The following is a 17184-nucleotide window of genomic DNA, read 5'->3' as shown; positions in this document are numbered from 1 at the left end:
TTAAAAATAAATTTTATTAATTTTAATTCATTATTTTTAAAAAATTATAGGGATTCTAGTGACCAGAGTGCGAGGGCTCGATCTCGTCGGGCCCCACCGCGAGGCCGCGCTACTTCGACGACCCCTTCGGATTCTCGGGTTTCGTCTAGCCGGTCTCGGGGTTCGTCATCCTCATCGCAGAGCCCCGTCCCGCTATGGTTCAGCATGCGGCTCCTTCTCCCGCTGCGGCCCCTCATCTTCCTCACGACTTCCCAGACATTCCCGAGCCTCATGTCGCTCCAGGAGTGATGACTGTTGCACAGCTGGTGCAACAGCCAGGTCGTGACCATCTCCTTATCTCACTCTGTATCCTAGGGAACCCGGTCAGACTTGGTAAGTGAAAGTTTAATTTTCTTTATTTGAAAAATTAGATTCATTTTTAATAAGTTGTTTCCTATGTATTAGGTTCGACCGATCCCATAACGGGATCAGCGCTTGGATCAACAGGATGATGTATTCCGACCTCAAGAAGGGATACGCAACCTTCACAGTGATGCCGAGGGATGAGCAGGAGCTCTGGTTTCGTCAGTTTGCTGTAAGTATTCTAACTTTTAAAAATTTCTATTTTTTTCCTTTGAAATTTTATTTCTACTAATCAGGTTTTGTTTTTTCCAGCAAGAGTTCAACTGGCATCCGGATAACACGACGTTCATCCGCAACGCCTTCATCCACAAATGTATGGATTCATATTCCGGGCAAATATATGAATGGAAGCAGAAGTGGCTAGCGGATAAGGTATTTTCTTTTTTTTAACTTTATTAATATATTTTTTAATTCTATTTAACTTTAAAAATTTTTTTTCATTATAAGGTCCCAAAGTGGATCAACATGACCACTTGGGAGGAGTTGTGTGTCCATTGGGACAAGGACTCGACGAAGCAGGTCTCTAACACCAACTCCGCCAACCGCAAGAGCGATCGTGGCGGGAAGGGCATGTACAAGCACAATTTGGGTGCTCAGTCTATTCCCACTCTCGCAGACAAGATGGTAAGTTCAAACTCCTTTTCTTTTTAATTGTAAATTTTTAATTTTTCTGCTTTCTAATGTTTTTTTTGAATTTATGTGTTTTCCTAGGCGCAAGAAAATGAAGGTGAGCCCGTGGGTGATTTCCCTTTGTACAAGAGGATCCACACCAACAAGACCACGGGCCAGATTGATGACGGTCTTGCGCAGGAGGTTGTCTCCCTGGTGGACAGTATGACACAAGACGAGGAGGCCCGTCTCTCCCAGATCCAGGCCGATCTCGATCTTGACGCCACATCTACTGAGTCCACTGCCCTCTCTCAAGTCCGAATCAACGAGCTTCTTGAATCGGTAAGATATTTTGTAAATATCAATTTACTTATTAATTTTAAAATTTTTTTTCTATGATTAAGATTTTAAATTTTCTTTTTCAGGCGATTCAAAGAAGAAGGGACGTTTGGTCGGTTTGGGTCGTCGATCCAAATCGGTTCCTCCTACGTCTCAGGTGCCAGTTGATCCTACTCTGATGGATCAACTGAAGGATAAGGATGAACGCATCCGTCAGTTGGAGGAGAAGATGGCGGCTCAAGAGAGAGCTAGAGAGGCAGACAGGAGGCGGAGTGAGAAGATGATGGCGGCCTTCATGAGGCAATTCCCGGACCAGAACTTCGACGTCGACGAGGACGAGTAGTTCTAACTTTAATTTATGTTTTAAACTTTATTTTTATTTTCTGTTTTGTATGAATATTACTTTTGAACTATTTATATTATGTTTTTTATTTTAATTTTCAATTTAATAATTAATTTTCGAATTTAATAATTAATTTTCCAATTTAATTAATAAGAAATAAATTAATATTTATTTATTAATATAAATTATATTTTACGAAAATTCCGAGGAACGAAGGCCCTCGGAAATTTCCGAGGGAAGTGTTCCTCGGAATTTTCCGAGGGAGTCTTCCGTCGGAAAATTCCGAGGAATATTCCCTCGGAAAATTCCGAGGAAATTTTCCTCGGAATTTTCCGAGGGAATATTCCTCGGAATATTCCGAGGGAGAGTTCCTCGGAATTTTCCGACAGTGTTTTCCGAGGGACATTCCCTCGGAAAATTCCGAGGGATATTCCGACAATGGGATCACCGTAGGTGTTCCTCGGAATTCCCTCGGAAAAAGTCTCCGTCGGAATTTCGTCACAAATTTCCGAGGGAATTCCGACGACTTACGTTATTCCGACGATATTATTCCGACGGATCATTTCCTGGGTTTGTCGTCGGAATACGTGAATTCCGACGACATTCCGAGGATATCTTCCCTGGGAATCGAGCAGTTTTCTTGTAGTGTTATATCTATAATTGTTTTCCGCTTGTACGATTCAAACATTTCTATAAAATAACTTTCTATTTTTATTCAAGATTAACCCAACACAGAAACATGCACAACCAATTAAGTTTACAATAACGCAATATTTTGCAGTATTTTTTCATTTCATTTTATTTAAACTATAAACAAATCAAGTTTATAAGGTTCTGGTAAGTATTTTTTGAGACGTCTAAACACTAAACGTTACGACCATACCATTTACAAAAAGAATATCACATGCATTATCGTTTTGAAATTAATGTGAAAAGTATATACCCGTTACGTAATGCGAGGTTCATGGCAGTCTCACGTGGAGAATCTGGAGACAATGCAACTATAGGTTATTGATTGTTGACTAATTCTTAGTCGTATCTAATGCCATCACGCAAACCTTAACCATTTAATTAATACGGGGTTTTAGCCACGTTCAGATACGGAGATCGGTGCATCTCATCACGCGGAGCTTAACTCCTTGTAATAAATATAACTCATGAATATGATATCGATTTATTCAGCAAACCTTAACCATTTAACTAATACGGGAGATTTTCAGCCACGTTCAATAACGGAGATCGGTGCATGTCATCACGCGGAGCTTAACCACTTGCTTATAACTCGTTTGAGCCCAACCACCCCTTTCGAATATGATATATATTTATTCAGCCTCGTGGTCCTCACATGTCCATTAGTTTAAGCGACGCGACTCGAACATACTTGTTTAAACAATAGTCTTAACCATGTAGAATTGCGCTGTTATATATAATATATCAAAGTTGGACGCGAGGCAATTATACAAATCATTCCTTATAAATACTGTACATAAATCTGAAATGTAGAATGAACAAGCTGGCCACGTCTATATTACTACATATATGCATTATAGATCTAATTATTTATATACATGCGACGTGTTTTCTTTCTAGTTTTTACAGTTTTTACAGTTTTCATATTAAAATATTTTTGTTTTTGTTTTTCTTATTATGAAGCTGAAAAGTAAAAAAAAAACAAAATAATAAAAAGAAAAGACAAAATTTTAATAGGTTGAGACAATCCTAAACCGATCAGTTTAAGATATAAAAAGATTAACCGAAGCATGTATATAGTAAGAAAAGTGTGTTCTAGCATGGCAATTAAGGTTGCAAAAGTATCTTGCATTATTTACTACTAAAGCAGAGTTAATTGATGAACTAAAATTTGTAAAGAGTTGTTATAGATGAAAAACTTTTATGAGGAAATGGATTTCAGGTAGGAAAAATATATGTTGCTTTGTGATATTCAAAACACTATTTATTTAGAATCTATATTTTATTCGAAGTCGAAACACATTTATAAAAAGCATTATTGGATACGTGCCGCGGTGTTTTTAAGGGAGTGAAATTTAAGAAAATTCATAAGAAAGATAATGAAGCGATACGAGGAAAGAAATCATTTGACAAAGAAAATCTTGAGATATGCTAAAGGACAGCCAGAATTGACGTTTTCTCCACTTAGTTGGGGAAGAGTTTGTTGGGTTACTCCATTAGGAGAAAATTTAATAGGTTTGGTTGGAGAAAACCAAATATAGGTTTCACCCAATGATATATTTTAAATTAGTATTGAGCTTTGGAAGTTAATAAGACATTATAATTTAGCAAAAAAAAAAAGTTAATAAGACATTATATAAAACTTTTTAACCTAATTTGTGTGGTTAGAACTGACATTAGAAATAATAGTACTAAAAAATCAGTAGACAAAAAATTAAAAAAGAGAGAAAAAATAGAATTGTCTGAGTTTGTCAAGACAAGTTTTGAAGGGTCAAACAGATCTTGATCTTGATGATATTTTTGTGGAAGCTTTGTCACTTAGTGAGTTAGTGGTTCACCCAGATGATTTGGATTTTAACAGTTGAATCTTATGTTATCTAGGTTTTAGTGAAGCTAATCGTTACAGTTTTATAGCACCGTTGTTTTTGAGTTATCCGACGATGAAATCTTCTCTGACTGAATTGAAATTTGGCAGATGTGTTGTTGATTTGTTCATCTTAAATTTATACATTGGAGTTAGTCTTTGGTTGCTGTAATCCTTGTGAAGTGAAGTCGTTTGTTGCTTTCAGGCTTTGAAGCATGTATTGATCCCTTGTTACTGTTATTGTTATTGCTTTTTGGAGATAACTCTTATTAGTTAAGTTTCTGTTTTGTTCATGGTGATTGTAATGATACTCATTTATTTAGCGGACTTTTGATTGTACTACGATTTCAATAAATTCTTCCTTTTCACACTAGACGATTTGTTTTGTAAAAAGTGTTTGTATAATTTAGTTATTGATTTTTATATATCATGCTATCGTTGAAATATTTTCCAAACAAATATATCCATGATCAAGGGAACACAAACTTATATTTCACTGCGCTTTCAACAGATTGATATCATTAAAATGGGCTCGTAATAATTTGCCAGTGCGATATTACCCAACAATCTGCCACAACTTCAGCCGAATGAGTATTCTCGTGAACTTCACAACATGACACTAATGCTCCCCACATGTTGAGTACATGTCTATAAATATAAATAAGAGTGTTGTGAACCAATGCAAATTAACTTTAAAGAAAGTAAAGAGCAAAATGTATTGAGGTAAATATTTGTTTAGGGTTTCTTATTATTGTGTGAATGAATAATTTTATAACTCTCAGACCCGTATTTATAGCAGTCTCAAAACTCGATTTCCTTTTTCCTATAAAAATACATATTTATCTAGAAAAAGTAAATTTGCTAAACCAAAAGAAGCATACCGTACGAATGCTGGGCTTTTACTGGTGCACAGAAATTTAAAACACACAGATGCAACAAAGAGCAGAGCAAACCTTTATATCCAGCTCCAGTCAGTCGAATAACATAACTATGCACTTCTTGTCCGTAGAGAGAATTCAATAAACCAGTACAAGACCCTTATGAAATGGCAACAAGAATAGAATCTGGCTTCTTACCTCATGACTAAACAGATAGAAAGCCTCCTTGTGATTTCAACATTTCGAGTAGCCAATTTCAAAGAAGAACACGCAACTAAATCAGTTTCAGAGATGCTACTAAACACATCACAGGCAGAAGCTATGAACAGAGCAATCGTTTGAACTCTCCTCACTGATAATCAAACGTAATTGCGTCTTCGATGAAATTCCAAATACAGTCGGAAAAATCAAATATTTATTAGTCTTGCAGAAGCTAGAAAATCAACAAGGGAAGTATCTAACGAACAAACGAATTGAAACTAGTAAATTTTACACACACAAACAAAAATGACAAGAAGTATGGGTGCTTAAAAAGCTAAGTTAGCTCAGAGTCAGAAGCAGGACCGGAGAGATGTCTACTACGTCTTGGATGGCTCAAAGGACTCATAGGACTCAAAGGCAGTCTTGTATCCTTCCTTGTTTTGCTGTTTCTTCCAAATGGACTTAACGGCAATGACACTTTCGGTGCTGGTCTTGGCTTTACTGGCGATGATCCTGTTGACCGGAAACCTTATGAAAAAGAGTTAAGTCTTTAGACCTAAAAATCACTTTGTTTATTTTTTATTTTTTTGTGTAAAAAATATATTTCTAACCTGTGCTTGAATTTCTTCTGAGTTTGGCCATGTCACCACCACTTTTCTTTAAAGCCGATGAGATTTTTTTCGTAGGAGCCTCTGAGTAAACTGATCTTGTATCCGACGACTCTGAGTATTCAGATATTGCATCTAAGCACAATGACTTTGTATACTTTGGCGTTGTTGGTGGATCCGAAACGCTTTCTGAAGCAGACTCACCTCCTGTGTCAGAACTCTCTTCTTTGTTTAAGTTTGGACTCATCTTCTCTTTCTCCGCGACCCTGTACGAGTATAGCTGGAACGGTATTTGCATCACGGACTCCGCGTGAGACCCTGACTCTATCGAGAACTTTCTCAAGAATCTTGCTTCCAAGTCCCAGCAATCAACAAGCGGATTTTGGATTTGCATGTGACCCTGATCCGGATTCACAACTAAGAACTTCTTCACGTATCGGAGTATCCGGCAAATGGAAGAGAATGTGGGACGCTGGCTAGGTTCTGAGTGCCAACACCGTTTGATAAGACTGACTAGGTATTTAGGGGAAGGGACTGGGAAGAGAGGTCTCTCTCCTCTTCTTATGTTCTTACCCATCTCATCTCCTTGTAGATGACTATCTTCAAATGGTACTTTGCCCGTTATAAGCTCAAAACACACCATAGCAAAGCTATACACATCAGCTTTGTGCGTAAACTTCGATCTCGGAGTTGTTATCCCTTTGAGGTCTAGTTCCATCTCTGCTAAAACCTCAGGTGCGTACCAAATCACAGGAGCAGGAGTGGTTGGTCTAGAGGAAGCTCGGGTAAAAGTTTTGACCGAGTTCAAACCGAAACCGGATATCTTGGCGTGGAAGTAACCTTCGGTGTGGCTTCTCTCTTTCAAAAGAATGTTCATTGGATTCAAGTCTCCATGGAATATCTCGTTCGAATGAAGATACTCCATGCCTCTCGCGATCTGAAGCATGATGTCAATCACAACGGGAACAGAGAAGAGGTATCTTCTTCTAGGTCCACAGTTCTCCTTCATGTAGCTTTTCAAGTCTTTGTGCATTAACTCCATCACCAGAGAGCATTCTTTCTTCTCTTCATCATAGAATCCGCATAGGTACTGAAGTATATTCGAGTGACATAGCGATAACAGAGAAGATATCTCTGCATCCAACGGCTCAAGATCTCCGAAAAAATGTCTCAACACGAAAGAATCACCTAACCATTGAATCTCCTTGTACTGACCACCACCGCCTAGTCTCCTCCTCACTTGGTAATCTTTAGAACCAACCAGTATCGAACTCGGGAAGAGCCTACCGTTAAACTGTTCCAAACCGGTCAGTTTCTTCAGCAGAAAGTCAGCTAAACGCTTCTCCGTCTTGCCAATCTCATCGCTCTTGGACTTTCTCTTCTCTTGTAACGCCTCCACTAGATTCCATCTGTCTTCTCTCCATGAATGCTCAAAGCGGTTGCAAATATCCTTGGGGACCAGATACTGTTTCCCAAACCTCCACTGAAACAGCTTAGGATCATTCCACTCTCTATCGTATTTTCTCGAAAACACAACTCTCCTTCTGTCCATCTCAGAAGGGTCGAGACCAGAGATCTCTCCAGCTGTCTCTATCGCCTCGATCACGGCAGGGAAGTAACAGAACAAGTTGTGTATATGAAACTCAACACAATCTTTGTTCTGATGAAAATTAATTACTTTGCCCCACCAATCTTTATTAGACATGCAATTTCTAACATACATTTCACCTTCTTTAAACACTCTGTAGAGCTCTCTCAAAGGCTGTTCAAGGGCTCTCCATTTGGAATGCTTCTCTTCCAGCTTCAAGTTTTGTCTGATATCTTCGGCTACCGTGTTGAAAGCCAAACTGAAAATCTCTAACAACAAACAGCATTGTCTCTGATTGATCAAGATATCGTCTTGTAATACCATAAGCGCATTTAAGCTTCCAAGAACCTCGCCTATTTGCCTGAACTGCTCCATCCTAGGCTTGTAAAAAAATAGAACAAGGTTGTCTGGTAAAGAAAGAAAAAAGAAAAATCAAATCAGAAGCAGAGGAGAATTTAATTACATTAAAAATGTTGAATGATTTTACAGAGAATATGGAGGCAAAAAAAAAAAAACAGAACCAAGAGAAAGACCTGTAATGAAGATCCTTGTTCCTCAAGGGATCGTTGAGTTCTGTTTGGAGTATTTGAAATCACATACTCGAGTAATTGAATCTGACCAAAACATAAATGATCTCCAACCCTTACCTATATAAAATTTGGTTTCAAAATTAGAAATTTGAAAAGAAAAAACAAGAAAACCTAGATCTTACCTATATAACTTCGAATCAGAAGAAGTTTCAAAAAAAAAAGGTAGATTAGTTTCTTTTTTTTTTCTTTAGGGTTAGCTGCTTGCTTCTGAAAGTCCCTAGAAAAACAAAATATCCTCGAAGGTTTTCGCTGTCTCTCTGTAACGGTTTTGAAGAGAAAAGCAGAAAAATGATTTTTCCAGAAAATCTATTTATTAATTGCAAAAAAAGAAAAAAATGGAACAGGTTTGATTTGGTTTGTGTTTGGCCGTTGTCCGCACTCTCTGGAAGCCATTTATGTTCCCGCGACTTCGTCGTAACTATTTATCAAATAAATGTAATTTTTAACAAGAAAAAATATTGTAATTAATTTAGTTTGAGCCAAAAATGAGGGAAAATAATAATGTCTTCCACATTGTCCTCTGTTTTTTTTTTTGGACACATTCTCTGTTTTTTTTCATTTTTAAAAAAAACTTAATTCTTAAAGGACTTCCTCTGTCCAAAGCGGGTCAGGCTATTACAGAACTAATTTTTATTAAAAGTTGTCTCTGGACTAAGATCCGACATATTCTAATCTTTATCATATAATGTAGTACGGTCTTCTTCCAAGCGAGGTTTGAATATTCTTTACATAATTAACCATACATTGAAAAACTCCCTTCATGTTGACCCTATTGGCCTTTGACTCAGTTGCGGTTCTCTGCTTCTCTGCTTTCATCCATATTAACCCTCTCGTAGTCAGAACGAAACGGGAACCAAACATAATCGGTGCCTTCCTTTTTCATGTGAATCATACTCAGTTTCTCTGACTTTACGTTGTACACACAAAGACGATCCCGGCTTGAAAGCGTTACCATGTCGTTGCTTGGTGTCCACAACACGTGTTCTCCTCTCCCTATACGTTTAATATCTTTCACTTTTACCCACGCCTTTTCAAAACTGCTCTTTAAAACCCATAACCGGTTTAGTCCCTCTCCTGAACCCGTCATCCACCAACGGCTAACACCTAGCTTCCCTTCGTATCTGACCAATGTTGGAGCAACACCAAAGTTTGGTGTTTTAAAGAAAGACCAAGTTTCAGTTTCGAGACAGAACCGGATCACATTGCCGTCCCATGATAACCAGTGCAAGAATCTAGTGGCATGTACCGGTTTTGAAAGAATAAGACCGTCATTTCTTGGTAGACGCAAATTCTTTATCCTCTTCCACCTAAAAGAATCGGAATCGAAAACTTCACAGACGAAAGTTCTATGACTCCGATTTATTACACCCGGTAATCTAGAAAGCCTAAGTATTTTATACCCGAAAGGGTTCAGTTGGTTTACCGCTAAACCGAATGAGACAGCGCAAGTCTGCATTGTTGGGTTCGGTATGATCTGATACTGTTTTGTGGTTGGTTTGCAGACTATGTACTCCGTCACACTTGATCTTGTTTCGTTAACACAGAGCAAAATCCCATGACTTGCATCACAAGCTTCAATCTTTATTTTTCCCGGTGGTAGAAAATCGATTGAGACTCCGTTGTTTTCAGAAACTGTCTTCTCATCATAGACAAATCTGGTTTGACAGTTGCTACCTCTTCCACTGTATTGCGCAAAGTAGCCGGAAATAGAATTGGTTCTGTCGCGATTGAGGTTGAGAAACCAAGACTCGTAGCTTCTCTTATTGCACTCTTTGTTAAGAACACTAGATTTTCCAACATCCGAAGCCGGAAAACGAGAGAGAATCTCTATGATCATGTCTTGATCTATCACCGGAGAGCTCATGATCCTCTCTGTGAAAAGAGATGAGAACCCTGAACCCTGAACGAGTAAAGAATAAAAAGAACCAGTGTCGGTTGACAATCACGAGATGTTCATGTATGTACTTTTTCTCTTTTAAGGAAAAGGAAAATTACCAACGTTACCTTTCTATTAGCTATCTCCAAAGCAAACAAAATAGCAAAAAGATAATACAGAAGTCTTGTTCTGTATGTCTTTAAGCACTGACTACTTTTCCTTTTTTGTATGATTATTAGAGTGAATCTTAAACTCATTTTAAATTTACTTCATTTTGAGGGGGAAATTTAGGAAAACCATTAGAAACGATCTTATACATAGTTTTCAATTTACCTTCTTATTTGGCTCTAATCTCCCCTTCAAGAGCATCTACCCATCAAAAGCATCTCATATGGCATTCCGGCCTCCGGGTCATTTTTTTTCTTGCTTGCGGTTAAAATGAAAACCTTTTAACAAAAACGATATTTCCATATTTTAAAATATGAAATGATAACTTAGATTTCGAATTTGGGAACCTATAAAAGGAGGACTCATAAACCTTATAATAGAATTGACCAAGAGTCATTTGCATGAAAAATACCAAATAAGATGGTAATTTGCACAAATGGAAAAACAGTAAAAATTGGAGAAAGAAAGATAGTAAAATTACATGATTATTCCTATGAGTGCTCACAAGAGGAAGAAACAAACCAACTTTCGATCTAGATGGTTATATTTCAATGTATCCGGATATTTTACATCTAACAAACCTATGTTCGTTTTAGATGGTTATATTCCAATTTATCCGTATATTTTATATCTTAACTGGTTATTATATTAGTGGTTTGTCTAACTTAAATATTTATCTGGACAATATTATTGTTAGTTGGATATTTCGATTAGTAATCGATTATCATTATAAACTCAAATTCTGATAAGTTAACTAATATATCAATTATCCGGGTATCATTATTGTTAGATGAATTTTTCAATCAATGGTCGGTTAAATGTATAACAACTTTCACTATAAGTCACAAGAACCTTCAAGGCAACCTCAACACACTTGAAAGTTGTGGAACAAATTTGATGAAAGAATCTGCTTGTTTAAAACTCTTGGACCAAAATCGAAGAGTCACAAAGATCAGAGACCAAACATGCAAAATTGCAACAAGGTCAGAAATCCCATGATCCGGAGAATTGCTGAAATCAATCTCTGCACACCAGAATTGCTTGATCTGCTGTCCTCGGCCTCAAGCTTCGATACTATGCTGTAAATCGATCAAAATTCCTCTGATTCGACGGAGAACAAAAGGTGTTTTTTATGAGAAAAGATGTTGGGGAAGAAGAACCAATCAATGTATCGATTAGTGTGAATAAGATAATAACTCATTCGTGTCTATGTCTGATCACGCGTGAGAGAGAAAGAAAAAATGATTCAGAAATGAAAAAAATAAGAGAAATGAAAAAAGAATAAGAAGAAGCAATAAGTTTTCGTAAGGTAATGTAAAGGTAGAAGGACCATATTGAAAAAAAACAGTTCAGCCAAAAAGGTAAAGTTCCATGCATGTAAATTATGATGTTATTCTTGTATATGGAGTGCAAATACTCATTGACCAATATATACTCAATTAATATATATTTTTGACTATAGAAGCATGTAGGTAGAACTAGGATTTACGAACCAATTCGTTGTATTCATGCTCTTCTAATCAATAAAACACTATCATCTTCTGACCTTACTCCTTTATTTCATGTGTTTCATAGTATTATGAACCTTATTTATTTTACTCTAACGATAATCACACATTCATTGTAAATTTTTCTAAATACATAAAAAGTTAAACACTATATAAGCCGTTTGTTATTCACATAAAATGATAGAAAATACATAATAGAAACACGTGTACTTATATCATATGTAGTGTTACATGGAAACAGAAGCATGTACGCAGAAGCGGAATCGTATGGAAGTACAAAAGCTAGATTTTTAAAAATATTAGGAAGTGGATACGTGTTGGAAGCATGTATATATATATATTAAAATATAGGGCTTTTTAAAAAAAATTTGACTAAATATTATATGATTCAAATTAAAAAATAAATCATTTAGTCATTTTTAATAATTTTAAATGATCTCATATTAAAAATTCTAAAATACACTTGAATTAAGTTTATAAGAAAATATTATATCAACTATTTTTAGTATTTCATAAATAATTAACACAATATATCTGAATATATGATATCTCTCTATTAAAAACCTCAATGTGTATAGATAATTTACAGAGTTGGTTTTAATTTATTATATTTATATTCTCCCTATTTCATTACTATTTAGTTTAGATTTTATATCATTTTTATTTGTGCCATTGTGTTTTTTTTTTAAACGGAAGTTATATATCAAACAATTTATATATCATAGAAATAGAAAAAGTTATTTAAGAAAAAAAACAAATAAAAAAGCATGGCTAACATATTCAATTATTTTTACATCATTATGTAAGGATATGATAAAACAATGTCTGTATACACAAAATAAAGGAAAAAACTATATCAACATGACTCATTTTGAATAAATTTGAGGATAAATTAATTAATCTAACTTCTAATGGTAACCAAGGAAATGAAGTAGAACACCACATTCCTTAATATTCCTTGAAAGATTTACCATTTATGAAGATTAATATTTCATTTTCATTCTTTCTCCTTCCTTTGTTTGTAGAGAATTATAATTCCTAATCATTCCCAAATTTTATTCCTACTCGTTCTTTTCTATCCATTCCTAATTTTCTTATGATGGTCCATTGCAAGATTGTTACGATTAATAATGCACTTTCATTCATCAACATCATGATATATTTTAATTTTACAATGAATATTAAATTTCTAAATCTGTTGTACTGTAGTGATCAATAAATTTGACGTTCATATTTGATAAAGAAATTAAATAAAGAATTATCTTCAAATCTCAACTCAAAAGCGCAAAATTGTTTCAGTCCAGCTTCACGATTCAATACCCCACCTAAGATGTCAACAATAATCAACACATATCATATGCATATGCAATCTGATGTAGAAACAATATTTTAAATTTTAAACATTTATATGCTTTTTTACAAAAATTTTTACATTAAAATTCTATATTATATTTATGATTATGCTCTTTATAAGTAGCTACTCAAGATGTTATTTTTTTGGTCAGTGCGATGTACCGCCCTGCAGTATGTTAAACTGGTTAAAAGAGAATTGCATGAAAGAGAATGTGAAAATACTATAATACTGTAGAATCATTCGAGTATTTATTTCGGATTTTGTTAGGTTCAGATTCATTTTTCGGTTGCTGTGGTTCAGTTTTTTGTTTTCCAAATTCTAGCTCTAAAGCTGCTCAAAGCTTCCTTGCTATACTATCTAAATTTCCAAAAATTAAGTATTAATGAAAGTGGCATGATGGTAAACTAGATTTTGATCCGCGCGGGGAATTTTTTTATAAAGTATGTAATGATTTTTTAAACACATTGCTTATTTACATATTTTTTTGTCTCCTACAAACCTTCCCGGACCGAAGTAATCCAACTAAAACCCTCGGAAAATTTACATATCTGAATTGTATTTACTTAATTTTAAAATTCTATAAACACGATATCCAAACGAAGATTTGTATTTCAACTGGTGTTTTGATGTCCTTATCAATCTGATTCTGTGAAAAAATAAAATACTTTTTTATTAAATTCTTTCAAAAAGTATTTTTGTACATAATATTATATCTAAAATTTTATAACTTGTGCAGTTTGTTTCGATAATTTTATAACTTGTGTAGACTTTGTTTTTAAAAAGGAAACTGAAAAAATCATACATTAACCCCCACGGATATCTAGTTTGACTTGTGTTCAACGTAAACTCATAACCCGCTGGTTTATAAAAAAGTTTCATGTATATTTTAATGTTTTATAATTGACATATATAGTAGAATATATTATTTTTCTAATATAGATTTTTGATAATATTTTTTATTTGTACATAATATTATATTAAAAGTTTTATAACTTGATGTAATTTTACTATTTATATATTAACCTGTTATTTTTGTTAATTTAGTTTAAAATGAAACAACATACTAAAAATTAAAATTTTAATTTTTGCATTAATTTTCTATGAATTATTATTAATTTTACGATATTTTGTTTTCTTGAAAATTGAACTCTTGAAATTTATATTTGACTAAACTAAATAAGGTAATATTATATTTAAAAATTGTTTTATATAATATATATTATATATTTCAGTTTGTTTTTATTTTCACCCCAAAGAAAATAATTTATGATTTGGTCAATATATGAATATTGATTTGTTTAGATAAGCTTTGAAATTATAATTAATTAATTCAAAATGATTTTAAATGCAGAGGCAGAATATGTAAATAAAAAGAAATACAAAAAGGAAATAATTAATTTATTGTAAAAGTAATGGTTTAAATGTGCAAATAAAAAAAAAGTATTTAATATACTATCCAAGTTTCCAAACAGTTTTCATTTAATCTATTATCTAAGTTTCCAAACAGTTTTCATTTAATTTGATATTCAAGTTTCCAAACAGTATCAAATCTCATATTCTCCTATTCAAGTCTCCAAACACTCCAATTTTCTACTTGAGTTTTAATAAGATAGACTAGATTTTGATCCGCTCTTAAAAAGGGCGAGTATTTTTTTTGTTGGAAAATTATTTTACATAATAAAAAATATGATTTTTGATAAATTATATATTTTAACTTTTTATAAAATTTATCTTAAATTTACCTATATGACTTATTTTGTTATTTTTAATATGAGTAAATTTTAGAAGACTCTAAATAATTCTAACCCGTAATATGATTTTATTTATTTAAACCGAATTTAAACTTATTTTACCCTGATTTTTTTAACTTAAATAAAATATTTTATATCTTCAACACTCTTGTATTGAAAATTTCATTTGTGCGTTTCAAAATATTTTCTATAATTTTATTAAATTTAGTTTATGTGATTTAGTTTTTATTTTAAATGAAACTATTTTTTAAGGAGTCGAGATAATTCAGTCCTGTATTATAATTTTGTTGATTTAATCATTTGTTATTTTAACTTAATTTTATTTAATAAATGCTTTCAAATAATAAATAATGTGAAAAGATTTTTTGGAAAGATATGGTGCAAATATTTAGGAAACAATTTTTTTTTTAAAAGCTGAATTATATTAAATACTCTTTAATGTAATTGCAAAATAATAACTTTTGATTGGTTACAAATAATGCTAGAAAGATATATGCAATTTTTGTAATTACTTAGAAATTTCAGGGGTAGATCATAAATAGTCATATGCTTTAATAGTATAGATTAAATAGATTCTAAATTTCAATTATGTAAATATGATATGGACACATATCTAATGGAATTGGCAAAAGTTAACTTGCATATATGAAAAGTTGGAAATCAAACATTGAAGGTTGACCAATATTATGAAATAAAATATTTTTTAACTAAAAGTTAAAGTGAATATCCTATGGAAATATTTCTTTCTTTTTTATACACTGAAACATATCTTATTGTTTTATGACATATTAGTCCAGTTGTCCAAATTTTGCTCCAGTTTACTATAAATCTTATCGGAAAGTTGTATATTTTCTTCATCTATAAGTTCTCATTTTCTGTTGTTTCAAATAAACAATAAAATAATGAAATTTATCTTTTCTTTTGTTGTGTTCTTTCTCTTCCTCAACTGTTTAGCCACTGCGCAAACTCTAATCCAAAATTATTGCAAGAAAGCGACAACCACAGATCCAGATTTCAATTATGATATATGTGTTCAATATCTTGAAAAAGATCCGCGGAAGCAAAAATGCAACTAGTCTCAAAGAACTGGTCATAGCAATAACGAAGAACACTGCATCAAAATCAACTACCGTGAAAGGGATCGCTGAGGAGATTCTCAAGAAGAACCTTACACATGGTATTGAGTCATCTTTACGTGATTGTGTCGAGTTTTTTGATGATGTTAATGATTCTTTGAACGATACTTTGAGATTCGTCGATTTGGGCAATTATAAAGACGGTAATTTTGCTCTGTCTACTGCATTGATTAATCTGGGAACCTGTGAAGATGGATTCAAAGAAGTTGATACGAAATCTCCGATTTCTAATGAGACGGATGTTTTGCATCAACTAATTCATATTGATTTGGACTTTTCGGGGATGCTAAAATGAAATCTATAAAAGTGTATTATTTAACATCTGGATTAATAATATTTACTAAATAATCTCGAGAAACAATCTTACAAGAAAAAAAATCATTGTATTGTTTAACTATTATATAGATTCTGATAAATCACAATCTTTCATTCATCAAAATCTTCATATACTATTATGAAAATAATGTATTTGAATCCTTTTTATCCGGCTGCAACAGCAATATACGTGATTCATAGGTCACAAACCACTTGTCAAAATGATAATATCACTAAAGAAATAGAATTTGAAATTTGATGAATTTTCTCAATGAAATAACAGGAATTGTCAGATTTCCATGATCACTACCAACCTTTTAAAAAATAAAATCTAACTAGCTAACTAATTAATCAAAAAAAATTAGCTAATTAATCGGGTCACTAAACGTAAAGTGGAGTGTGACCTTGGCCAAATAGGCCCATTCGGTTGTATTCTACGATGACCATAATGGACATATAATGCACATAATTAAAACAAAATTGGTATGAATAATTATATGGATGTCCATCATAGTCCAAAAACCCATATTCTAGACGGTTATAAATACTAGAGTGATGTACCTATGTATATGTACCATCTGCCTATGGAATAATAAGAACAATCGATTATCTCCTTCTCTATTGATTCACAACATTGTTATCAGCACGCTCTAACCCTAGCCGCCAAAAGAGAAAAAAACTTACTACCGAGAAATAAACTAAGCATGTTGATCCGATTGCATCTCCGATGATTTGTTAGATGTCTCATCGACAATCATATCTCAGTCAAAATAAAACAGCTAAGTTTACTTAATCAGTTAGACATGAGTATTCAATTGACTTACATATTCATCGAAGAATAATTTTTTTCGTCTTTATAAATATATGTTCATGCTAAGCAAAACCCTAACCGATGTTGTTTTGTCCACGGACATTCTTTGATGTATCCGAGATTCGTTTCAAGTCGAGCTGATTGTGGAACCGC

The 17184-nt window shown here is 33.5% G+C and overlaps 3 protein-coding genes and 1 pseudogene across 3 annotated transcripts; 2 read left to right on the top strand and 2 right to left on the bottom strand.

The window, feature by feature from the left end:
* Positions 1 to 337: 337 nt before the first annotated feature.
* LOC130499406 (uncharacterized) lies at positions 338 to 1425 on the top strand. The gene is made up of 5 exons (XM_056993411.1): positions 338 to 372; positions 445 to 574; positions 655 to 774; positions 850 to 1026; positions 1114 to 1425. Exons 2-5 carry the CDS (start codon positions 488 to 490, stop codon positions 1408 to 1410), a joined length of 681 nt encoding a protein of 226 aa, XP_056849391.1. The 5' UTR covers positions 338 to 372; positions 445 to 487; the 3' UTR covers positions 1411 to 1425.
* A 4093-nt stretch (positions 1426 to 5518) lies between these two features.
* LOC108826707 (uncharacterized) lies at positions 5519 to 7912 on the bottom strand. The gene is made up of 2 exons (XM_018600086.2): positions 5938 to 7912; positions 5519 to 5854 (listed from the first exon to the last, which is right to left on the bottom strand). The coding sequence occupies exons 1-2, from the start codon at positions 7895 to 7897 to the stop codon at positions 5661 to 5663; spliced, it is 2154 nt and encodes a 717-aa protein (XP_018455588.2). The 5' UTR covers positions 7898 to 7912; the 3' UTR covers positions 5519 to 5660.
* An 881-nt stretch (positions 7913 to 8793) lies between these two features.
* LOC130499624 (F-box protein At5g49610-like) lies at positions 8794 to 10002 on the bottom strand. Its single transcript, XM_056993871.1, has one exon. The coding sequence runs from the start codon at positions 9974 to 9976 to the stop codon at positions 8897 to 8899; it is 1080 nt and encodes a 359-aa protein (XP_056849851.1). The 5' UTR covers positions 9977 to 10002; the 3' UTR covers positions 8794 to 8896.
* Positions 10003 to 15671: 5669 nt separating this feature from the next.
* Positions 15672 to 16200, top strand: LOC108825181 (pectinesterase inhibitor 12-like; annotated as a pseudogene).
* The last annotated feature ends 984 nt before the right edge of the window (positions 16201 to 17184 follow it).

Source organism: Raphanus sativus, chromosome 9 (assembly GCF_000801105.2).
Source record: "Raphanus sativus cultivar WK10039 chromosome 9, ASM80110v3, whole genome shotgun sequence".
Lineage (NCBI taxonomy): Eukaryota > Viridiplantae > Streptophyta > Magnoliopsida > Brassicales > Brassicaceae > Raphanus > Raphanus sativus.
This window is presented reverse-complemented; position numbering and strand designations above follow the sequence as displayed.

What these genes read in the sequence shown, in the direction of transcription:
- LOC130499406 (XM_056993411.1), top strand. Translation starts at nt 488, where the DNA reads ATGATGTATTCCGACCTCAAGAAGGGATACGCAACCTTCACAGTGATG. An exon ending in AGAAGTGGCTAGCGGATAAG is followed by an intron (nt 775 to 849) that starts GTATTTTCTTTT and finishes TTTCATTATAAG; the next exon opens with GTCCCAAAGTGGATCAACAT. An exon ending in CCACTCTCGCAGACAAGATG is followed by an intron (nt 1,027 to 1,113) that starts GTAAGTTCAAAC and finishes GTGTTTTCCTAG; the next exon opens with GCGCAAGAAAATGAAGGTGA.
- LOC108826707 (XM_018600086.2), bottom strand. Translation starts at nt 7,897, where the DNA reads ATGGAGCAGTTCAGGCAAATAGGCGAGGTTCTTGGAAGCTTAAATGCG. An exon ending in CAGAAGAAATTCAAGCACAG is followed by an intron (nt 5,855 to 5,937) that starts GTTAGAAATATA and finishes CTTTTTCATAAG; the next exon opens with GTTTCCGGTCAACAGGATCA.
- LOC130499624 (XM_056993871.1), bottom strand. Translation starts at nt 9,976, where the DNA reads ATGAGCTCTCCGGTGATAGATCAAGACATGATCATAGAGATTCTCTCT.